This window comes from Thalassophryne amazonica, chromosome 8 (genome assembly GCF_902500255.1).
Source record: "Thalassophryne amazonica chromosome 8, fThaAma1.1, whole genome shotgun sequence".
Classification (NCBI taxonomy): Eukaryota; Metazoa; Chordata; class Actinopteri; order Batrachoidiformes; family Batrachoididae; genus Thalassophryne; species Thalassophryne amazonica.
In genome coordinates, this window is record NC_047110.1 from 60,997,301 (window position 1) to 61,024,761 (window position 27,461).

A 27,461-nucleotide genomic window follows, 5' to 3' on the forward strand; every position below is an offset into this window, starting at 1 on the left:
TAGACAGCAACACACAGCAACAGATTTGTGCCGTTCCCATATCTGTCACAGTCTTTCACCATATTATTGAATACAGATTCCATATAACTGCCAACTTTTCACCGTTTAGTCGCACACCCATAGCATGAAACTCCATCAGATGGGCGTTTTATCGACAACTGACTGTGCAACTGACTGCGGGTGGCTGTAGACCTGGTTGCCATTTGTGATATGCTTATTTCAAGGATTTGCAACATCAGAATATCAGTGCTCCATCACTACAGCTAACTACACCTTATTTAAGACCAACACACCCATGGGGGCACAAATGAGCACAAGTGGGTGATGGGCATGAAATGAAAATGACAACTGTGTTGACTAGAAATGAAATTGTACTTGTCATGTGGAAAACAGGGCCCCCTGTCTTTTCACTGAATGCTGCTCTTTAATATGTAAAGTAATGTTAGCCTCTGAAATGACATTATATTTTTATATCACATAAAAAGAGTGACAAGACCACAAGTTCTGTACATTTCTACATAAAATTGAAGCAGAATGTGTTGCTCTTACCTTTGTATTCTTTACCTTTGTGTAATTATTGAAGTGGCCCCAGTGGTAATTTTGGGGAATGGCTCCACAGCTACTATTGTTTCTAGCAGGTTCCTCAGTCAGTTTCATGCAGCGGAGATAACGAGACAATTAAAATCACACTTTGATTACATTCTGAGTAAAGTTACACAAAGATGATTACTACAGAGCAGATCACGTCTTCTCGCCATAAATCCAGTGCGCTTGTCAGGTAATCACAGAGAGACGGTGACTGAGCGCTCCACACCAGTGTGTCTGCAACTCTGTGATCATGAGCACTTTAATAACTATCAACAAGATTTGTACTTGTCAAAGACACAGGAGATATAACATCCCACTCTCTGTCCTCATAAAGTGGGAAATAAATCTTTCACTTCAGGCCTGCAACAATAACACAATATGTCAAAACAGAAATGATGCGTATGACTGAAATTGATTTTTTTGTTATTGTTGTTGCCATTTAATCAACATTTAATGTGAAAGGCTGAAGTAAAATATGGTAACTCGTATCAACTACAAAAACTAACTGAATTTTTATGAGATCTGAAAGTGTTGTGGATAATCTCGAATGAAATACCTATTTGCAATTGTGATTTTATATACTGTTTTCCTTTTAATTGTATCAAATAACTGTTTCATTTCAACTAGACTGACAGTGTGTGAACAGCACATAAGGGCTCATTTATTTTGGGCTATGTGCCCATGTGCAAATGACTAAATTAACATTATAATGTAAATCCAAGTAGTTTTTCCAAGCCAAGTGTGAGGCATGTGGGAATAGACTGAGAGGGGTATGGGTGATTTTTACACTGAGTTTTTCTGAAATTTGCAATTGGCCAGCCCAATGTAGCTTCATTACAACTGTCAAGTGAGATAAGCAGTCCTTTGATGTCAGCTCAAATGAACATGTTTTTCCACCTTGAACACACACAAATCCAATTATGTTCTAATTGAGTGTTAGTAGGCTCATTGATTATGACAGTGACAGTGCAGCTGATGGAGTCGAAGACAAATGTCCCCTGCAATTAGTTCCAACAGGCAGCGGATCTTTAGCTGGTATGATTTAATACTGAGGCAATAATGATACTACATTTAAATTGACTGTGCATATAAAAAACATTAATGTGCATGTAATATATAAATCAAAAATGTCAAGATTAGTCAATTTTGTATGTCCAAATGAGATGCAGTTTCATCGTTCTTTATTAATCTGAGGCAATGTAAGTCAAATTAAGACTGGTCTAGTGAACTGTTAAAATCCTCAAATTTCTCTTTTAATTCCAGTGCAATGAATTACAAGAGCTCAGTTCCAAATATCTCATCCATCCATCCATCCATTGTCTTCACCTGCTTACTCCAATAAAGGGTCACAGGGTGCTGGAGCCTATCCCAGCAGTCATGGGGCAAGACGCAGGGAACAATCAATTTACATTTAATTTACTAAATCAAATTTAGGAGACCCTTTGCTTCTAGGTTTGTGTTCTGCCATAAGAGCAGGCCACTAATGTAGTATCATTTTTTTTCAACAAAATAACTGGAGTCAGCTAGTTAATAATTATGTTGTGTGCTTTTCTGTACCCCACAATGTAATGACTTTGCTTCTTCAATTGTTTTGGAGTCAAGGTTCAGTTTAAACATAACATGACTTTGTTTAATACAGTAAAATAGCAGTTGCATGAATGTGCATTATCTGTATGGAAAATTCAAAAGAAGGTCATTTTACCTTATCTCTGCTTGAATGTTGGTGGACTTTAGACTTTCGAAGGATGTGTCAAAACCTTAAAATACTGCAGAATCAATGAATGCCCTGAGAAGTGGATTGAAAAGTAATTTTCTATTTAATTTCAATTTATTTATACAGCACCAAATCGTAAAGGCACATATGAGAAAGGTCTAGACCTTTTTGATTATAGGAAGAAACCTCAAGCAGTCCAGCGGGAGTGGGGGGCCATCTGCTATGACCATTCTAACAAGACAAAACAAAAAGGACGACACAAGATTGAGAGAACGTGCAATGACAGAAATGTTGTAGCTAAAGAAGCACATATTGTCCAGTGCAGAGTGAGTCAAAATTGTCTTGATTTGCGATTATTCTGGAACAAGACCAAGATCCAGGATTTCAATGACTTCCTTGACTCAGCATTCAGATGTGTATATGTTTGTGGTGAAAGTGGCAAACGTGTAGAGAGAGTCAGTTAACAGAAATGACAATCTTGCCATTGAATCCTTAACCTTTGAGATCACGAGTTGCCTGAGAAAACCTCAGGGAGTCATGAGGTTCCTGGACAGAGATGTTTGGTGACACTGACACGTTTGCAGGAGAAGAAAGGTCCAAGTCTTTGGGAGTACTTGTACTTTCTGTCTTAGGCTAATATCTCATTGACGCACGACTGGTGGAGAGGAGTCAGAGACAGAAAAGTGTGCGAAAACAGGTGAAAAGGCGATGACTTTTTTGTGTGAAGTCTCACTGACATGCCACACAGCTCACGCGAAAGTCGAGCGGCACTGACGCATCCTTTGCAAACACAAGGATTTGCCAATGAATGCTGCGTGGCACTCTTACCAATGTTCAGCACAACTGGTGTGGCTGACACAACATCATGTTTGTACACACAGTACTCAGGACGGATGCGATCTATTACATTGTTATTATGTGAAAGAGGCTGTGAAAATTCCCCCAACTTTATGCAGAAGAAGCACTGCTAATAATAATAAAATAGAGTAAAATACATAATAATAAATAATAATTAAAAACACAAGAAACATGTGCAAAGCCACTCACGGACTTGCAGAATGATGTCTAGGAGGTGATTGCCCTCTCTTCCCACAAATAACAATCCTCAATCCTCCTCTGGCCGATCACCGTGATGCGCTCAAAGCACTGCACATGGGCTATGTGATTATATAAAATAAAGGCAGGGTGCTAGTGTAGTCCCCATTCAATGCACAGGTGATTAATCCTCCTAGTCCTGCTGACTAGGAGGATTAATCTTAAATCCACTTCTGTCATCAGAATAATTAATTAATAAATTAATTAATCACTTAGGCACACCTGTGCAGTAATCATGCTGTCTAATCAGCATCTTGATATTCCACACCTGTGAGGTGGGATGGATTATCTCGGCAAAGGAGAAGTGCTCACTAACACAGATTTTGACAGATTTGTGAACAATATTTAAGATAAACAGTTCTTTTGTGTACATAGAAATTGTTTAGATCTTTGAGTTCAGCCCATGAAAAGTGGGAGCAAAAACAAAAGTGTTGGGTTTCTACTGACCCGCAGACCTATTGACCCGCTCTATGACCCGCAGACTTCTTATTCACCTAGGGACACAAAGTAGTCCTGCACTCTGACAATGCAAAGCCCGGGCCGGTACATAAGGTTTAATTAGGTCAGCTAGGTAGGGAGGTGCAAGTCCGTGAACAGTTTTATAGACTAGTAGCAGAACCTTAAAATCTGTTCTCACTGGGACAGGAAGCCAGTGAAGAGATGCCAAAATGGGTGTAATGTGGTCGAACCTTCTGCTTTGTGTTAAAAGTCTGGCTGCAGGGTCATTCCATGTCAATTCAACGAGGGCCTCACACACTTTGTCTCAGATTTTCTTCAAATTACAGGCCTCAAACTTCAGATTTGTTGTTCTGAATAGTCTGGGAATGTTTGATTAAAATTTAAAGAAAATCTGAGACAAAGTACGTGAGGCCCCTCAAATATTCGTTGAATTGACATGGAATGACCCTGCAGCATTTTGAACCAATTGGAGAGCCCTAATGCTGGACTGCGGTAAACCAGAAAATAGAACATTGCAGTAGTCCAATCGAGAAGATATAAACGCATTTTCAATGGGTGAGAGGTCTGGACTGCAGGCAGGCCAGTCTAGTACCCGCACTCTTTTACTACAAAGCCACGCTATTGTAACACGTGCAGAATGTGGCTTGGCATTGTCTTGCTGAAATAAGCAGGGACTTCCCTGAAACAGACGTTGCTTGGATGGCAGCATGTGTTGCTCCAAAACCTGGATGTACCTTTCAGCATTGATGGTGCCATCACAGATTCTGGCTTTTGAACTTTGCACTGGTAACAATCTGGATGGTCTTTTTCCTCTTTAGTCCAGAGGACACAACGTCCATGATTTCCAAAAACAATTTGAAACGTGGACTCATCAGACCACAGCACACTTTTCCACTTTGCGTCTGTCCATTTCAAATGAGCTCAGGCCCAGAGAAGGCAGCAGCGTTATTGAATGTTGTTGATGTATGGCTTTCACTTTGTATGGTATCGTTTTAACTTGCACTTGTAGATGTAGAGACGAACTGTGTTAACTGATAACGGTTTTCTGAAGTGTTCCTGAGCCCACACGTTAAGATCCTTTACACAATGATGTTGGTATTTAATGCAGTGCCGCCTGAGGGATCAAAGGTCATGGCATTCAATGTTGGTTTTCAGCCTTGCCGCTTACATGTAGAAAGTTCTCCAGATTTTCTGAATCTTCTGATTATACGTATTATGGACTGTAGATGATGGAATCCCTAAATTCCTTGCAATTGAACATTGAGAAACATTGTTCTTAAACTGTTGGACTATTTTTTTCACGCAGCTCTTCACAAAGTGGTGATCTTCGCCCCATCTTTGCTTGTGAACGGCTGAGCCGTTTGGGGATGCTCCTTTTATACCAATCATGACACTCACAATTAGTGTCCTCAGTTACCAAACGCTTATTGAATGTTGTTAGATGAAAAGGTGATGTAACACAGTGGTAAACATACCACTGTTCCAGCTTTTTGGAAATGTGTTGCAGGCATTCATTTCAAAATGAGCAAATATTTGGACAAAACAATAAAGTTTATCAGTTTGAACATTAAATATCTTGTCTTTGTGGTGTATTCAATTGAATACAGGTTGAAGAGGATTTGCAAATCATTGTATTCTATTTTTATTTACATTTTACACAATGTCCCAACTTCATTGGAATTGGGGTTGTACAAAGTGGCTGAACACAAATGCAGGGTTCAGATGACAAAGTAACAGGGTTTAATGGAAATTCAGGCTGGGTTTGATACACAAAAAGGCAAGCAGAGATGAACAACAGTAACCAAAGCATGAAACAGAGGCAGGGTCAAAAACAGGCAGGCAGGGAAAAAACACAGGTCCCTCCACCAAAACCCCAAGCAACCATAACAGTGACAAGATAATCCAACAGAGAAAAATAAAACAATAACAGTCTTCCCACAGACCCAGTCATGACAGCAATTGATTTGAATCAATCATTAAGAAATGAAAAAAATTTTGAAGTGACAATAAATCCACCTCAAGCAAGTCACCCTCAAAAACTGAGACACAGAAGAAATAAACTAGAGGTAAATATGTGGGCATCTTGTTTTTTTCTGCTGGGACTTTTTCATCTTTAGCTACAATTCACTATTTTAACAAGTGTTACTAAATTGAAGTACAGCAAAGTGCCTCCAGTCACAATCACTGAACCATGTAAATTGTTATGGGTTTGCGGTGCCTTCCTTCACTGCACTAGTTTTCTTTGTACGTAACCACTCATTTATGATGATGGCCTGCTTTGGACAGAGTTGCCAAATCATGCAATAATCTTACTGTTTGAAAGTGAAATCCAAGAGATGACTTTAGTGATTTGAAAATATTTTTGTGTCCATCTCATCCTTTTTTGAAGCCAGGTGGCTGTAGTGTTAACATTTTTATTTAATATGGGTAATGTATGAATTTATTTTCACTTACAGACTGAACAGCATGACTTTTAAAATGTTGGTAAAAGGAAGCGTGAATCTAAAAATAAATAAATAAATAAAAATCAGATGCAGTGCCATACAAAAAAATAAAAATAAAAAACTCAAAGGGGTGAGTTGTTTTTTTTTTTTTTTTGGTACTGTATATGATTTATCACTTTACAGCTTTCATATAAAGAAAAAGCACATTTTAAAATACAGCTTTTAAACACAATAATTATAAACCAATAAATTACAAACATTACAGCATTTTATAATATATTGTGGTATTACTGTTTCCCAAAACTGAACATTTTCAGAAATTCTGCTCAGTGTTGAATTGTGCTGGACCTCATTGTATTACTCATAAATATTACACAACTCCTCTCAGTTCCTCTGCACACAGCAGGAGTTTAATAATATTCCTGAGAGATCAAAGTCCTCACTACACTTCACATTGTTGTTTTATCTATGTACTGAGTGAACCTTTGGAAACGAGTGCATGGTCAAAACACTTAGAAGATACAGTCACCGGAAATTTGTCAAAACCAAATGCCACACAAAAGTAACAGGTAAGACACGGATTGAATTTCACAGATCTTTCATCTATGTCTTTAATGTTACATCGAGTTAATGTATTGTCCAGTAGGCTTTTCCCACTGCAGTAAACAGGACACGCGTAGACATAATAGTCAGTGAGTCAGCAAAATCTCTCTCAGTATCTCGCTAAAAACAACATAATCATCTTTAAATGTTGGATTCTGACCAACTGAGGTGAGGAGAAATATAAACATTCTGTCCTGGGCATCTTTTTAACATAATTTGCTGGAAACTTTTTAAAATAGTAAGGTGGAACCGTGGGACATGTCTGACCTGAGGTATATGTAAAGAATTCCTTCTGTTTATATGCAATTTATGAAGCCTTGTTGCTAATGACAGTGTGCCTGATATTTATAGTATACACCTCACTGATTATATCATATGTGACCAGTTTAGTTAGTTAAAGGAATTTATTTAACAATGTCTATAAACTGAGCTGGGGTATTAGTTAAATAGCCTGATGACATATGTAAATTATATCTTTTTTTCTAAATTTGCCTTTCAAGTGTGCTTATAAACTTAAGTGCATGCATGCTAACTAGCTTACTTGCAAGCTAGCTTATTTGTGGACTCTGAGCTGGAAGCTTCTGTTGTCACGAGAAGTGAAAATACAGCTTCAAAAGTATGTAATTTGTGGCCTGTGGTGTGTTACACTGTGAAATGTGAAAGTGTGAATCAAGTTTATGACCCAATTTTTATTTTTATTTTATTTTTTTTTTTTTTGTGACGCTTAATATCTTTTTGGAAGGATGGGAAGTTTTCATTTATCCTTTATTTAACCGGGTTAGTCCCATTGAGATCAAGATCTCTTTTGCAAAGGAGACCTGGGCAGTTATAAAGTTTCCAATCCATCTAACCTGCATGTCTTTAAATTTGGGAGGAAACCAGAGCACCCGGAGGAAACCCACCCAAACATGGGGAGAACATGCAAACACCACACATTCTGTTGTTTATGAACATTGATGCTGACTTGCAGCGCAGCCGGCTCAGCTCAGGTCAGAGGTATGGAATTGAATTTGTGCCATTAATGTCTGAAAGGAAATACTTTTGACAAAAACTACAGATTTTATTTCTTTTATGTCAAGAGAACAAGGATCCACCATGTACAGTTTATTTATGTCCAGAGATCAAGGATCCAGTGAACAATTTCATATTTATTTAGTTTAAGACTCAATAAAATATTGTTTACAAAGAAAACTTGTAAAGACTACTTTTCGTACACAGACAATTCACAAGAAGTATTGATAAAGGAATCGATAAAGAATCGGATCGATAAGTGAAATCAATAATGGCATTTATATTGATAAAATCTTATCAATACCCATCCCTAGTTACCAGTGATATTTTGTTGCTTTTTAACATTCCATGACAGTAATCCCTGCATAATGAGCATATAGTAACCTGCAGGTGATGTTGTAAAGCTTGTCTCAAGACACTTAAGCCCCGTTTACACATAGACGGTAAGAGCTCCCGGAAGCGTCCCGGAAGAGTTTTTGGCCGTCTTAAGGATCACACGGCGTTGTTAACGCCGGCACTAGAGGGCGTGGCTTAGTTCCGGCTTTACCGGGAATCTTCGAAAAAAATATTCAACATGTCGAATATTTCCGGGAACGCTCCCGGAGAATTCGCGTGACGATGGAGACAACGCGAACAACGGCGTTTGATACTTTTTAATCGCCATTTCATCCTGCCCCTTCCTGTAGTGCCGCAGTTTACACCGCCGTAATTGGCGGCCGGAGTTGTATCGCTAATCAACGGCATGTAAAACGGCGATTGAGCCCACATCGGCGTCCTCAGGGGCGTTTTAACTGGTGACAGAGACAGACAAAATGGTGGCGCTAGCGGACAGTACGCCGTTCTAAACGCCACCTCCCGGTTAACGGCGTTCCAAACGGCCGATAGGCAGCGGTCAATATAAAAACACTAGCGCGCTGCATGCAGGCCTCTCACTCGCGGCCAGCTCCAGATATTTTTGCAGAGAAGCTCCAGTATGCCTTCTAAAAGAAAATTGGCAGCGGCAAGGACTTACCAAGAGGTCTGGTTCAGAAGCAGAGGGGAGCCCTGTGGTGGAGGGGGAAAGGAAGGAGAAGAAAAGGCTGAGGATGATCTCCCTCCCCCTGAAGTGACAGAGGCTTCAGCCTATTATACTCTGGGGGCGGTGCCTATATGCAAAAGTTCCTGGAGTAACGCAGGATTTGCCTGGATAAATCCAGCGGTACACAGGGCATTATCGGCGGCAGCAGAACACTGCCGTTCTCAAGCGCGTCTTAACCTGCGATTGTAAAGGATAGAACTGGGTATTAACCCCCATTGCCTGACGTGTGCCGGATGCTACGGCGTCAAAACAATGCTTTATTGGGCGGATTTAGCGGCGTTCTATCCGCGTATTTGCGGATAGTACGGCGGCCAAAACATCGGCGAAATGCTCCACCCCTATCCACCATGAAAACAGCCGGAACTACCGCGAACTGCGGTCTACATACTGCCCGCCGACAAAACCATCTATGTGTAAACTGGGCTTTAGGCTAAGCCTGATGCAGGACCATGTTGCACAGGATATTGCATATTTTATTCTATATCATTGTTTTACAATTATGGATAGGTAATACTGAATAAAGAAAAGCAATTCAAAGATAATTCATTGCTTCACTCATGTCGTTGGTGTTGTCCATTCAGCACCTCCTGTTTTGTTTGGGGTCGCCACAGCGGATACAGCCCAATCCGCATTGGTATTTGGCACAAGTTTTACGCAGGATGCCCTTCCTGACGCAACTCCAGTGTAACCTGGAGAAACACACACAGCCGCTGGTGTTCCAAAGAGGTCTCCCATCCAAGTACTAGGCCTAACCACTGCTTAGCTTCTGAGATCTGACAAGATCAGCAGATCGGCTGCTCAGTGCTTCACTCACCTGATAAAAAAAATACATTTAACATCTGTACCTCTGTTTGCTTGTTGGATGGCTGGTTAGCAAAATTATATAAAAACCTTCTGAAAAATATAGGCCTAGCTTGGAATAGCTGCCAGTATTTGGGAAACCCAACCCAACACCCAGGCCATGTCTGCATTGAACAGTGAAACATGGGCATCCCCTTGGCCTTTTCCACAGAGGGACAAGTCCTGTCTTCCAGATTGTTGGGAAGACAAATGGAAATGAAGATTGCTTGTAACACTGGGAGAATAGGATCTTTGCCCACCTGGAGAAGATCAGTCATGACACTACAGCTTTGTCACTTCTTTCAATGAACATCTGTGACTCTCGTGTAATCCATGGCAACTTCCATGGTGTTATCATGAAAAAACTTCCACACTTCCGGTGTGTAGTTGTGTCCATTTTTGGCAAGTTCTACACCCTGATTGCTTCCACAGCAGTTTGCATGCAGTCACATTCACAATGGCATCTGCCGTGTCCACCATCTCTTCCATGTACTGATCCTTGGATTCTCCTGGAGCTCATCATTCATCTTATTGATGGCCTCCAGATCAGTGATGGTTTCTCTGGGCTCCCTGACTTTCTCCTCCAGGTTAAGGTTCCTCTCCATCAGGGTCTTCACCATCTACTTCAACGAGTCAACCTCCACTTGAAGGGATTCTGTTCGCTCCTCAGCCATCTCCTTGTCCAGCGTGGCCATCTCTATGGCATCTGTCATGTCACAGGTGTTCTACAATGTAAGATTCCCAATCCTCACCTCAAAAACAGTTAGGCCTTGGATTCCTAATAAAAGATTCCATGGCAGCTGCATAGGAGATATGTATGAAGTTGTTTTCCATAATTTCCACTATTCAACTGGACTGGCTCCACCTGCTTGCAAGCTTGTTAGCCAGACCTTTCATTTGCTCAAAAGATGGAGAGACATATTACTTTACCATTAGCGTTGTCCTGTAGGCTGCTCCCACTTTGTATGGGGTTGCCACAGCAGATCCAGCACAGATCGTCATTGGGATTTGGCACAAACCCTTCTTAATGTATGTCTAGTTTTGCCTGGTCTTCTGAAGAGTTCTCCCATCCAAGTATTAACCAGGACCCATTCCGCTTAGCTTCTGTGATCTGACAAGATCAGGCAGAGACAGACTGACTGACTGTGTTACTTTTCCATTAATATGAAGCACAAAATGTTTTAACACTTTATTTTATCTGCTGGAGACAAAGTCAAATCAACCCAACCCTGATCAGCATGAATGTGTTGACATGCATTTTGAATATTTTGTTGTATATGGTTTCTGGTTGCAGCTGCAACCTGACTGTTGTTTTGGTGACCTTTCAATATCATACGTGTACACCATGACCACAGATAATAGAATAACTCCAAATTATCAGTCTAACAAGAAAGACTCATCTGTGCCAGCTGCCCACACAGTCTGAAGTTTTGTAACTCTGCATACCTGACCCCTTTAACAGCAGCTACAGGTCCAATAACACAACTACGAAAGCAATCATAATCCCAGTAAGCTGCAGGTAGTGTTACAGACTGGTTGCTCAGATCTCCTCATTTTTGCTTTCTTTCACACACTGCCCTCCCCCCCCCTCCCCAGTCTCCCAGTGTGGTGGCAGTCCTGAGCTGAAAGAAGGCCTTTGCAGAGCGGAGCCAGCACACTGCAGTCACATCTCTCAACTCCACAGTGAGGGCAGGACACCCTGATAAAGCCTGAGAAGGACAGAAACAGTGCATGAGAGGGAGAAGACCAAACACAAGAAAACAAAGACGCTACAGCAGCAGCAGGAAGTTTTGAATGAGGAAACACATTTTCCCTTGAAGAACAGTGCATTTCTAGATCGTGTCAGAACACTTAAAGTACTCCCAAATATTTTTCAACTTGAAAAAGAAACTGCACAATGGATGAAGATGCTCTGTTGGACTATGAGTACCCAGATGTGAATGCGCCGGCCAAACCTGAAGCAGAGTAAGTCCACTGTAGTAATACTTCTTCTTCTTCTTTTTTATTTCTTAAAGTGTAACGATAATTTTAGGTGATGTTTATCCTGAATGTATTCCATTTGCTGTAGTTTATTTGTGTAAAGGGACATTATTTGTCTGAGGAATCAGTGCTCTAAAAATAAGTTTCATAAATGATATGCATGACAACTTTGACGTCAAGCTTCTCAGGGTATCAAATGACACTTGGCACACTGCGTCAATCTTTTGTTGCTCAGTTTTCGTATCCATTCAGTCCAAGCATCAGTTTCACTTCACTTGTCATATTATAGCCGAAGCCATTTCATTTTCATGCTTCAGGAATGCAGGTTGGTGTCCAAACTGATATAATAGAACCAAGGTAAAATTTCCTGTAGTGCAGTACCCATGTTGCCACAAAATGCTCTACACAAATTTCTGGAAATGTATAGGTTTGGTTTGAGTGAAAAATTATTCCTAACATACAAAAACATTTATCTTCTGCTTTACATCACAATAAGTTCAAAAATGGGTTATGAACTATGATCTTTTACATTCTCTTAAGGGTATCTTTTCACCAGAATAGTTTCTCTGAACTCTTGCTTAAACTATCAATCAATCAATCAACTTTTTTCTTGTATAGCGCCAAATCACAACAAACAGTTGCCCCAAGGCGCTCCACATTGCAAGGCAAGGCCATACAATAATTATGAAACACAGTCTACGTCTAAAGCAACATAACCAAGGGATGGTCCAGGGTCACCCGATCCAGCCCTAACTATAAGCCTTAGCGAAAAGGAAAGTTTTAAGCCTAATCTTAAAAGTAGAGAGGGTGTCTGAATTCTAAATTCTATTCTAGCATTAACAGGAAGCCAATGAAGGGAGGCCAACACGGGTGAGATATGCTCTCTCCTGCTAGTCCCCGTCAGTACTCTAGCTGCAGCATTCTGAACCAACTGAAGGCTTTTTAGGGAACTTTTAGGACAACCTGTCCTGAAATAGTCCAGCCTAGAGGAAATAAATGCATGAATTAGTTTTTCAGCATCACTCTGAGACAAGACCTTTCTGATTTTAGAGATATTGCGTAAATGCAAAAAGGCAGTCCTACATATTTGTTTAATATGCGCTTTGAATGACATATCCTGATCAAAAATAACTCCAAGATTTCTCACAGTATTACTAGAGATCAGGGAAATGCCATCCAGAGTAACGATCTGGTTAGACACCATGCTTCTAAGATTTGTGGGGCCAAGTACAATAACTTCAGTTTTATCTGAGTTTAAAAGCAGGAAATTAGAGGTCATCCATGTCTTTATGTCTGTAAGACAATCCTGCAGTTTAGCTAATTGGTGCGTATCCTCTGGCATCATGGATAGATAAAGCTGGGTATCATCTGCGTAACAATGAAAATTTAAGCAATACCGTCTAATAATACTGCCCAAGGGAAGCATGTATAAAGTGAATAAAATTGGTCCTAGCACAGAACCTTGTGGAACTCCATAATTAACTTTAGTCTGTGAAGAAGATTCCCCATTTACATGAACAAACTGTAATCTATTAGACAAATATGATTCAAACCACCGCAGCGCAATGCCTTTAATACCTATGACATGCTCTAATCTCTGTAATAAAATTTTATGGTCAACAGTATCAAAAGCAGCACTGAGGTCCAACAGAACAAGCACAGAGATAAGTCCACTGTCCGAAGCCATAAGAAGATCATTTGTAACCTTCACTAATGCTGTTTCTGTACTATGATGAATTCTAAAACCTGACTGAAACTCTTCAAATAGACCATTCCTCTGCAGGTGATCAGTTAGCTGTTTTACAACTACCCTCTCAAGAATCTTTGAGAGAAAAGGAAGGTTGGAGATTGGCCTATAATTAGCTAAGATAGCTGGGTCAAGTGATGGCTTTTTAAGTAATGGTTTAATTACTGCCACCTTAAAGGCCTGTGGTACATAACCAACTAACAAAGATAGATTGATCATATTTAAGATTGAAGCATTAAATAATGGTAGGACTTCCTTGAGCAGCCTGGCAGGAATGGGGTCTAATAAGCATGTTGATGGTTTGGATGAAGTAACTAATGAAAATAACTCAGACAGAACAATCGGAGAGAAAGAGTCTAACCAAATACCGGCATCACTGAAAGCAGCCAAAGATAACGATACATCTTTGGGATGGTTATGAGTAATTTTTTCTCTAATAGTCAAAATTTTGTTAGCAAAGAAAGTCATGAAGTCATTACTAGTTAAAGTTAATGGAATACTCAGCTCAATAGAGCTCTGACTCTTTGTCAGCCTGGCTACAGTGCTGAAAAGAAACCTGGGGTTGTTCTTATTTTCTTCAATTAGTGATGAGTAGAAAGATGTCCAAGCTTCACGAAGGGCTTTCTTATAGAGCAACAAACTCTTTTTCCAGGCTAAGTGAAGATCTTCTAAATTAGTGAGACGCCATTTCCTCTCCAACTTACGGGTTATCAGCTTTAAGCTACGAGTTTGTGAGTTATACCACGGAGTCAGACACTTCTGATTTAAAGCTCTCTTTTTCAGAGGAGCTACAGCATCCAAAGTTGTCTTCAATGAGGATGTAAAACTATTGACAAGATACTCTAACTCCCTTACAGAGTTTAGGTAGCTACTCTGCTCTGTGTTGGTATATGACATTAGAGAACATAAAGAAGGAATCATATCCTTAAACCTAGTTACAGCGCTTTCTGAAAGACTTCTAGTGTAATGAAACTTATTCCCCACTGCAGGGTAGTCCATCAGGGTAAATGTAAATGTTATTAAAAAATGATCAGACAAAAGGGAGTTTTCAGGGAATACTGTTAAGTCTTCTATTTCCATACCATAAGTCAGAACAAGATCTAAAATATGATTAAAGTGGTGGGTGGACTCATTTACTTTTTGAGCAAAGCCGATAGAGTCTAATAATAGATTAAATGCAGTGTTGAGACTGTCATTCTCAGCATCTGTGTGGATGTTAAAATCGCCCACTATAATTATCTTATCTGAGCTAAGCACTAAGTCAGACAAAAGGTCTGGAAATTCACAGAGAAACTCACAGTAACGACCAGGTGGACGATAGATAATAACAAATAAAACTGGTTTTTTGGGACTTCCAATTTGGATGGACAAGACTAAGAGACAAGCTTTCAAATGAATTAAAGCTCTGTCTAGGTTTTTGATTAATTAATAAGCTGGAATGGAAGATTGCTGCTAATCCTCCGCCCCGGCCCGTGCTACGAGCATTCTGACAGTTAGTGTGACTCGGGGGTGTTGACTCATTTAAACTAACATATTCATCCTGCTGTAACCAAGTTTCTGTTAGGCAGAATAAATCAATACGTTGATCAATTATTATATCATTTACCAACAGGGACTTAGAAGAAAGAGACCTAATGTTTAATAGACCACATTTAACTGTTTTAGTCTGTGGTGCAATTGAAGGTGCTATATTATTTTTCTTTTTGAATTTTTATGCTTAAATAGATTTTTGCTAGTTATTGGTGGTCTGGGAGCAGGCACCGTCTCTACGGGGATGGGGTAATAGGGGGATGGCAGGGGGAGAGAAGCTGCAGAGAGGTGTATAAGACCACAGCTCTGCCTCCTGGTCCCAACGCTAGACAGTCACAGTTTGGAGGATCCCAAAAAATTGGCCAGATTTCTAGAAATGAGAGCTGCTCCCTCTAAAGTGGGATGGATGCCGTCTCTCCTAACAAGACCAGGTTTTCCCCAGAAGCTTTGCCAATTATCAATGAAGCCCAGCAAGGTTTTGATTTTTCCATTGGGGTCAAAGGTCAGACAGGAATTTTTCATTGACTTTAAGGAGAAATGTTCAATTTCAGCAAATAGAAAGGTGTCCTTTGAATAATTTAAACACAAATTCTGGTTTCAGTCTACAGTGGCAGTGTAGGTATGCTGAGATATTGTTGGGTGAGAGGTCAAAGCAGGTGTTTACTGTAAACCTTAGGGAAAAAATGTTTTATTAAAATAGAAACTTGGAATTTCAGCAATTTATTCCCAAAATCCCTCTGCAACAATTAGACAAAAAGTAGAATTGTGGTAACTGGTGTTGCACAAAGACGTTAATCCAGTTTATGACCCATTTCAAGAAGACTACAGTATATGTATATTACACCCACAGTGACAGTACTGTTTCTGCCTGTTTATGTGTGATCTCATTTTTGTTTGGTCATCAGTACTTAAAGTAACATCACCCAGATCTGTTCCTCATGCCACACCCTGATCTTCTTCACCTGTAATAGATTAATTCATGACATTAATAAAACTCACCTGTTGTTTATTGTCGGTGCATTGCCTGGGTCGTGTCATGTGTGCAGCAGAGGTTGCTCTCTTAAATCATAAATTGTCATCATGACGTTTTCTAGACACAGATGAAGTTCTACCACCCCATTAATACACAAGTGCAGGCATAAGCCCAACAGCTCTCAGGACCTGAATAGGGCTTATTTAGATACATGACCCATTGTTATTGCCTTGAATTTTGGTAGAAAAAAGTGCTTCCGTCACTGAAAGCGTAATTATTTTGCAATAATGCCCTCAGATATCACAGAGGATAAAGCAAATGTCCTTTGTCTTAGAGAATGCTTCACTACCCTGTAGGGTCGAGACCATCACTTCTCTCTATTTCTGGAATGTAACTCACACACTTATCAAACCTATTTGATGCTATGTTTTGTCAATGGTCATATTTGTTGGTTTATGTCTCCTCTTTTCAGTGATTTATATTTGTCCTCAAAGTACCGTGCATCTGGAAAGTATTCACAGCGCTTCATTTTTTGTTTTGTTACAGCGTTACTCCAAAATGGAGTAAATTCATTTTTTTCCCTCACATTTCTACTCACAACACCCCATAATGACAACATGAAAAAAGTTTTTTGAATTTTTCGCAAATTTATTCAAAATAAAAAACTCAGAAATTACATGTACATAAGCATTCACTCACACGCAGTACTTGATGCACCTTTGGCAGCAGTCACAGCCTCAAGTCTTCTTGACTATGATGACACAATCTTGGTGCACCTATCTTTGGACAGTTTTGCCCATTCCTCTTTGCACCACCTGTCAAGCTCAAGGTTGGATGGGGAGCATCTGTAAACAGTCATTTTCAGATCTCTCCAGAAATGTTCAATCAGATTCAGGTTTGGGCTCTGGCTGGACCACTCAAGGACATTCACAAACTTGTCCTGAAGCCACTCTTTTGATATCTTTGCTGTGTGCTTAGGGTCATGCTGCTGAAAGATGAACCATCCCCAAGAGTGCACAGGAGCAGGTTTTTACCCAGGATGTCTCTGTACATTGCTGCATTAATCTTTCCCTTAATCCTGACTAGTCTCCCAGTTCCTTCCACTGAAAAACATCCCCACAGCATGATGCTGCAACCACCATGCTTCACTGAAGGGATGGTTTCCTCCAAACATGAGCCTGGAATTCATGTCAAAGAGTTCAATCTTTGTCTCATTAGACCAGAGAATTTTGTTTCTCATGGTCTGAGATTCCTATTAGTAAGGAGTGGCTTCCGTCTGGACACTCTGCCATACAGGCCTGATCGGTGAATTGCTGCAGAGATGGTTGTCTTTCTGAAAGGTTCTCCTCTCTCTACAGAGGAATGTTGGTGCTCTGACAGAGTGACCATCATGTTCTTGGTCAGCTCCCTGACTAATGCCCCCATTACAGATAGCAAGAATGTGGAGGAACCATTCCAACACGGCAAATATTGCCATAATCCAACGCAGTCGGGAGGAAAAGAGGTGTGATCAGCTGAGAACGAACGCATCCGGACTGCCCCATGCACACCTGCAGGATGCAGCCCAAACATATTTCAGACAACAGTCAGATGACACAGAACACTATCAGACGGCACCGACATTGGAGCTGTCACTCACTCACCAACTTACTCACCCACATAATCAAATCTCTGCTTGTCCTCACATTCCCAGCGCTAAACTGATCTCTCATCAGTGTGTCTCACATGATGCAGTGCGGGCGTGTCCGCACATAAAACAGATGATCCAAGTGATGAGTATGTGTCCACTCAGCTGCGCGCGTGTTCACACCTGCGTGTGTAGAACAAGTGATCAAAAGTGTGCGAGTGTGTGGCCGAAATGCTCGCTCAGCTGCGTGTATATGTGTTCATAAACGTTGTCCCAGCCACTCCGTGTGTGCACGTGGAGCGCACATGTGCATGTGAGCACAGGAGCTGTCCTTCCAGAGAGCGCACAAACAGGTTAACAACTGTCAGTGATCGCCTGCTGTTAGTTCGGTGAAAAATCCCTTTAGGTGTTTGATCAGTATATACTTGTACTGCTATATTTTATTTGTCCGGCTGGACTCCGTAACTGCTGTTGAACTGTGCTGGCAGTGCGTCAACTTCCCACATGTGCGCAACTTTCAGATGAAATGCAGCCAGTGGAGCTTCTCTTTTCTGTTTTTTTAAACTCTTCTTTGTTGTCATTTTACTTGATACGCATCTTAACACAGCTGTAGTTGGATTATTGTTGTGGTTTGGCACATGGGATTTATTTATACCTGAGGTGGATTATGCTTTTGTTATCTGATCAACGTTACCAGCACACAGCGCAACCAGGTGAAAGGGACTTGACCAGTTGTCTGCGCTGCGCTGTGCAGTGTGTGGTACTGGAGGTGAGTTACATGTTTATTTATGTCATCATGTGCTGGGCAAACATTTCCACATCATACCTGCTACAGACGTAGGAGGTGTATGTGTAATAATACATGCGCTACAGCAGTGACATCCCGTTCAGCTGCGTTGCGACTGTACCAAGCCTCTTATGCGAGCACAGTGCCACATATGTTATTACTTTACAACATTTCCTTCGCCTCCTTGGCCGGGGTCTAGTGGAATGTGGCACAGCATATTGGCAGGCTTTGCTGTGAGCGATCGATCTCAGAGCTCAATCAACTGTGATCATATCATTTCAGATGCTGTTTTGATGCCGTCAGAATATGTAAATTGTGGTCAGATGGTCGTCAGATTACACATGGACCGCCATCGGATAGGTTTCCCATCTCAACGGTGCCCAGAGGGTTTTGAACATGTGCATCACACTCGGGGCCGCCGGCCAACTTTGACCAACTGTGTTGACTTCCCCAGATGGCTGTCAGAACGTTTTGGAACTAAAATCCAACACTTTTCCAATGTGTGCCAATTCATAAATCTGATGCCACTCTGCGTGATTCCAGCTATGTATGACGGGGGTATAAGGCCCTTCTCCCCTGATCGCTCAGTTTAGACAGGCAGCCAGCTCTAGGAAGAGTCCTGGTGGATCTGAACTTCTTCCATTTACAGATGATGGAGGCCACTGTGCTCATTGGGACCTTCAAAGCAGCATAAATGTTTTCTGTACCCTTCCCCAGATTTGTGCCTCGAGACAATCCTGTCTCAGACAAATCCTTGGACTTCATGCTTGGTTTATGCTCTGACATGCACTGCCAACTATGAGACCTTATATGGAGACACGCCTTTCCAAATCATGTTCAATCAACTGAATTTACCCCAGGTGGTCTCCAGTGAAGCTGTGGAAACAGGATGCACCTGAGCTCAATTTGGAGCTTTGTGGCAAAGGATGTGAATACCTATGTAAATGTGATGTCTTAGTTTTTATTTTTAATAAATTTGCAAAATCTAAAGAAAAAAAGAAAACTTTTTCACATTGTCATTATGGGGTATTATTTGTAGAATTTCATCAATTTTGGAGGAAGGCTGTAACATAAAAAATGTGGAAAAGGTGAAGCAATGTGAATACTTCTCGGCTGCACCGTATTAAGCAAAATTAAAAGATATGTTAAACAAAGACTATGGAAAGATACAACCAAAAACACCATAAGCTGCAATATTTACAAATTCATTTTCAAACAGTTTCATGAAATTTTTGATTTATGTTGCCAGTGCTTTTGATTACACCACCTCCCTTTTCAGTTAAGGCACTTGCACATTAATGTTGGCAGGACCTTAAGTTTAGTAATGATCTGTTTTAACACCAGAGTCTACTATCCTGAGTGCCACAGTACTAATTTATACATTGTTTGGACACGTAACACACTAATATTGAAATATGATTGTATTTGTTATGAAACCTCTTTATGCTCATTTCAAGTTTTTGAACACCTCCCATCTTGAAGCACTTAAGGTGTATTAGCTATTTCAGCAGATGAGTTGTAGTTACTACTCTTTTCTACTGTACAATAACAGGAATGCACTCATTGTTGATTTCCTGTTTCATGCTGATACATGTCCGTTTAAATGCAAATCTTTGAAATCAGCAGTAATGTTTCCAGCTTCAGACAGTCCTGATACCAATGTGTGATGGTGTAATGAGGTGTAAGAACGGTCTCCAATTGCAGATATATGACACCCAAATGATTATATTTTGGGCTGAAAGCATAATCAGATACCCAATTTCAGCTTGATATCAGGTGTAAGTGGTGGTGAAAGTAGCAACGTAGAAACGTGTGTGGAATTGGAAAATTTGTGAACATGTTTATAAAATTGTGACATTGGAATGGATCGCAATCTAAAACAGAGAATAGTCTGATTTAATTTGTGCAGAGAGGTGGGTAATATTTAGCAAAAGTCTGAACATGTGAGTAGAACAGGAGGAGAGTGTAAGGATTTTGGCTGGAGTGTGGCGCAGCATATTATAAAAAAAAAGTGGAGCTTCACCTTATCCACTTTCATATACCGGAGCAGTACACCATGCATATTTTTACAGATGGCTTTGATTTTTTTTTTTTTTTTTTTTTTTTTGAGCATCTTCAAATAAATGATTTCTGCTTTTGCTTGAATGTGAATTTGGCTACTCACTGATTTGGATACCAGGCTACATTTTAAACTAAAATTAAAATACAATTCTGATTGTTTTCTGTTTTGGATTGAGCGGTGAGGAGTGTGATCTGCAGTGGCTGTGAGCAGGGCAATGTACAGCCATTTCATGAGCGATGAGCGGAAATTGTCATCACACCACTCTGCTCTCATGCTCTGGCAAAAGCATAGATATCATGCACATGTACGAGGTCTGTGATAAAAGTAACGGACCTTATTATTTTTTTCAAAAACCATATGGATTTGAATCACGTCAGACATGCTTGAACCCTCGTGGGCATGCAAGAGTTTTTTCACGCCTGTCGGTTACGTCATTCGCCTGTGGGCAGTCTTTGAGTGAGGAGTCGCCCACCCTCTCGTCATTTTTTCATTGTTTATGAATGGCTCAGAGACTGCTGCTTTGTTTGATCAAAATTTTTTCAAAAACTGTAAGGCACAACTGAGTGGACACCATTCGATAAATTCAGCTGGTTTTCGGTAAACATTTTAACGGCTGATGAGAGATTTTGGTCTGGTAGTGTCGCCGTAAGTACGGCCCATGGTGCCTGACGGCGATCTGCACTTCGAGGCGGCAGCGTCTCACCATTTCAAATTGAAAACTTCCACATTTCAGGCTCTGTGGACCCAGGAAGTCGTCAGAGAACAGAGAACTTTCAGAAGAAGTCGGCATGAGGAGTTTATTCGGACATTCCATTGTTAACAGACATTTTGTAATGAAAGAACGTGCGGGCAGAGTCGCATGTCGGGCCGGACCCGACCGCGGGGGGTCGCGACAGGAAAAACACCTCCGTTGGAAACCTTAACGGGCAAGTTGGAACATGCCCAAGCTGTTAAACAATTTCTCAGTTACTCACTTGTTGAAAGCCATCAAAAGCCGCCTGAATTTTACAAATGGTTTTCAACACGGAGGTGTTTTTCCTGTCGCGGCGCACACAGATTCGCGGAGTCGTCACGGAAACGACTCGGCGAATTTGCGTGCACGTCTTTCATTAAAAAATGTCCTTAAACAGTGGAATGTCCGCATAAAGTCCTCATGCCGGCCTCTTCTGAATCTTCTCTGTTCTCTCACGACGTCCTCCGTGAATTAAGCCTTAAATTAGGATGTTTTCAGGTCGAAACAGGCCGACGACGGCGCCTGGAAGCGCTGCACAACGTCCTGCTCTGTGGGAAGTCCTTACAGCGACAGAAACACCCCATAATCTCTCATCAGCCGTTAGACTTTTCACCGAAAACCAGCTTAATTTCTCGAATAGTGTCCACTCGGATATCCCTCACAGGTCCAGAAAAAATGTTGATAAAGCAACGCGCGCCGTCCGCAGCGGCTATTCAGACAAAGAGATTCCGACGGGCGGGGTGGAGCACTCCTCACTCAAGGCCTGCCCACAGGCGAATGATGTCACCGACACGCGTGAAAAAACTCACGCATGCGCACGAGGGTTCAAGCATGTCTGACGTAAAAACATATGAATCAAATCCATTTATTTTTTGAAAAAATAAAAAGGACCGCTTTTTTCATCACAGACCTATGACCTATATCAATGCAGCAAAAGTAGATGACGGTGGACATCATGTCCAAAACAAACAGACTGAAGACCAGTTTTTACCCCAGAGCTGTCATTGCACTCAATGCTGAACAAACCTAATACTTGAACACTTAATACAGATGTGCAATATTCTAATGTGCAATACCTATATAGTTTTTAAACTTTTTATTTTTAACTTAGTTTGTGTCTGTCTGTTATCTGTTTGTTTTTGACAATTAAAAATATTCTGATTTTGGTTCTGACATGTGGGATTAGGGATGATTTTATTATATATCTGTGCCATTATCGATTCTGCTTATCGATCCAATTCCTTATCAGTTCCCTTATCGATACATCTTGTGAAATTTCTGTGTACTAAAAGTAGGCTTTACAGGTTTTCTGTGTCAACAACATATTAAATTGGTCACTGGATCCTTGATCTCTGGCCATAAATAAAAATAAATAAAATCTGTAGTTTTTGTCAAAAGCATTTAGTTTCAGACATTTTGCCATGAATGTGTCTACATACTTCTGAGCTGAACTCAGCTGGCTGCTGCACGTCAGCGCAGGATGTCTCATTTTGGGCAGAAAAAAAACGTTTTGATCGATTGCAGTTTATTGTTTGTATTACAACGTTTAGAAAGAGGTGTCATTTTGATTTAAACGGTGTTTCGCTTTAAAGTTATTAATTCCGATTGGACTCTATCGTTCTAACTCGACTCGGCAGAGAGCCGCGCAGTGTTTGGAGCTATGGGAACAGAACGGAGAACAATTCTCGTTTCTTTCTCGCAACAAGACAGGAGTCCCAGTTAGTGACTTTAATCCACACAAAAGTGACTCATGATTGACATATTCAGGGATGAATGTGGTGAAAACAAAAAAGCTGAAACCCAAAATTACCCCCAACACCACTCACATGAAAAGTTTTGAATTCTAGAAGCTCTGAAATGCAATCTGGGACTATTCCAGACAATGAACTGCGGTGAGTGCAGCATCCATTTTGGTGAGAAAAAAAAACAACTTTCCTTATTCAAATTCATTCCAGTAATATTCTGCTCTTACTAGGATGCAGCAGTTTTCTAGCTTGGTAGATAGTTCTGGACGAAATCACTGAAGAAATGAATAAATTGAAAATATGGTTTGACCGAAACAAACTGTCATTAAACTTAAATAAAACAGGGATGAAGTGGAGGTGTAAGAGTCACTAGGTATTCACAGGAAACAGTTATTTATTTCTATATTTATTTATTTATTTATGTTCATTGTTAATTGGTTTTATCGTTTCTGTTGTGTTTTGTTTTATCAGGTTCTTCTTGTCTCTTTCTCTAAAATTAGATTGTAGCATTATTAGTTATTATTACTGTTACTGTTGTTGTTGTTTCTATTATTATTATTATTATTGATATATAAATAAAAATAAATTAAAAAAATATTACAATTTGTAATACATTTGACTCTTTTACAACAAACGCTGAGCCATTAATTATTATACAGAAAACAAATGTACACAAACGTGCTGAGATGCGAACAGCTTAATGCTAACTTTAACAATGAAAACGCCATGGACATGCTAATGCGTTGGAATCTGTCCTGTTTTTAAGTTATAAAAAACATCTATCAACTGTTTCAGAAGACCATAACAGGTCGGTTTAACATAAAAAAGGTAAATATTACTCACAGACAGTATGCTCTTTAGGGTTTTAGCGGGGAAAAGTTAAGATAAAGCGAAATAAAACAAAGAACCAATGAAATAGCAGATCGAAGCACTGCTTCATTGATTCAAGGTTCAAAGCAAAGCCGCGCTGCAGAAACGGTTGATTACAGACCCACTGCAGGGTCTGTAATTAATGCAGAGAAATGATGATTTTCCTGACAAACACCCCCAAAAACAACGTCCACTCTGAACGACCGATAAGAGAATTGTTAAGCAAAAAGGCTTTTGATGTCGATGGATCAAATCATTTCTTAACGATACCCGAAAAGAACGGTTCCCGATACTCATCCCTATGCAGTGAGAAGGACCTACCTTTCTCTGAGCAGAAACCTCGTTCTGATTCTCCACTGCAACATAAATCCTATGTTAAGCTTGCCTCACTCTTCAGCAGGAGACAGTTTTGAAATTAGGCCTGCACGATATGAGGAAAACCTGCAATGTGCAATATCATTGTTTAGTATTTTGATGACAGCAGTCAATCTTGCCTCATGCCATGGCGTATTAAATAAAATTATTTTATTTTTTGTTCATTGCACCCCAGGCAATCTTTTGCAGTGTGTTTATTGTGCATGCAGATATCACGATGATGATGAAAATGCGATTAACTTTGCAGCATTATTTGAGATGTTAACAGATACATTTTAGCTTTATGGAAAAGTGTTGTAATTACCGTAGTAATGATAGAGTAGTACATTGTCTGTATGAAGTAGCATTGCATGCATGCGCAGAATCACTCATGTAATGGGACTCATCTGTCCTCCGATGTAGTGGCGGCTTCTGAAAAATTTCTCAGAAGGGGCAATTTTTCTGATAATGATTAAGGCGACCCATTCAGTAAATACATAGCAAGACAGTTGTATGTATTTGTTGTTAGCTGATTAATTCACGCAGTAATACCTCCACTAGATGGCAGCATACAACAGAAAGATTTCCACTCAAGCTACATAAATTACAGGTGGAAAGCTGTGGAAGAAGGTTTCATCCGGGAACCTTTACAAGCAAAATGCTGATCAAAAGAAAATGGTCCCACAATAAATTAACCAACTTATTCACACTGGGAGCAACTGAGGATTAAGGACCTTGCCCAAGGGCCCTTAGTGATTTTCAGATGGAAAAGTGCTATATCAATTTGTGTGTGTGTGTGTGTGTGTGTGTTTAATATTCACATATAAAATAAGATGATTTGGGTTATTTCTGTTACATATGTCACAGAGGTGTTATACAAGCTGTGACATAAATTCATCTTCAGTCAGGAGAATATCTGTGAAAACATTCAGAATTGTGGGACTTTGGGGATGTTACATAAAAGGTGATTCAGCACAATATACCACCATTAATAATTATCTTATTGGCTCCAAGACCATTTCATTTTTAAATCTGTCCATTGAACGTTAAAATCTGGATGAGAAGTATCATGAATCAAATATTTTTATACTGTTTGACGCCTGTCTGAGCTCATTGTGGCTGTTTATTAATGATCGCTAAAAACCAAAGGCATTGGTAAATGAACAAAGTCCCACATTTGACATAAGACCATTACTAAAGTAGATTAATTTTGGTATGAAAAGTATTATCATGTACTCTACCTACATGTCTTGTTAAACAGGATGAAACATTAAGAAGCCTGTTTTAACCACATTTACACATTGTGTAAAATGTAAACAAAAACAGAATACAGTAATTTACTAATCCTCTTCAACCTATATTCAAATGAATACAGGACAAAGACAAGATATTTAATGTTCAAACTGATAGACTTGTTTGTTTTTGTGCAAATATTTGCTCATTTTGGAATGGATGCCTGCAACACGTTTCAAAAAAGTTGGGACGGGGCAACAAAAGACTGGGAAAGTTGATGAATGCTAAAAGAACACCGAATTGGAAACAGGTGAGTGTCATGATTAGGTATAAAAGGAGCATCCCCAAAAGGCTCAGCCATTCACAAGCAAAGACAGGGCGAGGATCACCACTTTGTGAACAACTGCGTGAAAAAATAGTCCAAGAGTTCAAGAACAATGTTTCTCAATGTTCAATTGCAAGGAATTTGAGGATTCCATCATCTGCAGTCCATAATATAATCAGAAGATTCAGAGAATCTGGAGAACCTTCTACACATAAGCGGCAAGGCCGAAAACCAACATTGAATGCCGGTAACCTTGGATCCCTCAGGCGGCACTGCATTAAAAACTGACATCATTGTGTAAAGGATCTTACTGTGTGGGCTCAGGAACACTTCAGAAAACCATTGTCAGTTAACATAGTTCGGCGCTACATCTACAAGTGCAAGTTAAAACTCTACCATGTAAAGCGAAAGCCATACATCAACAACATCCAGAAACACCGCCTTCTCTGGGTCCGAGCTCATTTGAAATGGACAGACGCAAAGTGGAAACGTGTGCTGTGGTCTAATGAGTCCACATTTCAAATTGTTTTTGGAAATCATGGACGTTGTGTCGTCTGGACAAAAGAGGAAAAACACCATCCAGATTGTGACCATGGCATGGGCAATTTAAACATCTGTTATGGCACCATCATTGCTGAAAGGTACATCCGGATTTTGAAGCAACACATGCTGTCATCCAAGCAACATCTTTTTCAGGGACGTCCCTACTTTTTTCATCAAGACAATGCCAAGCTACATTCTGCACGGGTTACAACAGCATGGCTTTATAGTAAAAGAGTGCGGGTACTAGACTGGCCTGCCTGCAGTCCAGAGCTGTCGCCCTTTGAAAATGTATGGCGCATTATGAAGTGCAAAATACAACAACGGAAACCCTGGACTGTTGAACAACTGAAGTCGTACACTCAACAAAAATATAAACGCAACACTTTTGGTTTTGCTCCCATTTTGTATGAGATGAACTCAAAGATCTAAAACTTTTTCCACATACACAATATCACCATTTCCCTCAAATATTGTTCACAAACCAGTCTAAATCTGTGATAGTGAGCACTTCTCCTTTGCTGAGATAATCCATCCCACCTCACAGGTGTGCCATACCAAGATGCTGATTAGACACCATGATTAGTGCACAGGTGTGCCTTAGACTGTCCACAATAAAAGGCCACTCTGAAAGGTGCAGTTTTGTTTTATTGGGGGGGATACCAGTCAGTATCTGGTGTGACCACCATTTGCCTCATGCAGTGCAACACATCTCCTTCGCATAGAGTTGATCAGGTTGTCAATTGTGGCCTGTGGAATGTTGGTCCACTCCTCTTCAATGGCTGTGCGAAGTTGCTGGATATTGGCAGGAACTGGTACACACTGTCGTATACGCCGGTCCAGAGCATCCCAAACATGCTCAATGGGTGACATGTCCGGTGAGTATGTCGGCCATGCAAGAACTGGGACATTTTCAGCTTCCAAGAATTGTGTACAGATCCTTGCAACATGGGGCCGTGCATTATCCTGCTGCAACATGAGGTGATGTTCTTGGATGTACGGCACAACAATGGGCCTCAGGATCTCGTCACGGTATCTCTGTGCATTCAAAATGCCATCAATAAAATGCACCTGTGTTCTTCGTCCATAACAGACGCGTGCCCATACCATAACCCCACCGCCA

General features: G+C 40.4%; 1 protein-coding gene across 1 annotated transcript in view; it reads left to right on the top strand.

Annotated features, from left to right (window-relative positions):
• The first annotated feature begins 6,768 nt into the window (after nt 1-6,768).
• stra6 (signaling receptor and transporter of retinol STRA6) overlaps nt 6,769-27,461 on the top strand; it is a 77,082-nt gene continuing 56,389 nt past the window's right edge. The window contains exons 1-2 of the mRNA XM_034176440.1: nt 6,769-6,869; nt 11,429-11,797. Coding sequence (XP_034032331.1) covers nt 11,730-11,797 — 68 coding nt within the window. The 5' untranslated portion in view covers nt 6,769-6,869; nt 11,429-11,729. The remainder of the gene's footprint in view (nt 6,870-11,428; nt 11,798-27,461) is intronic.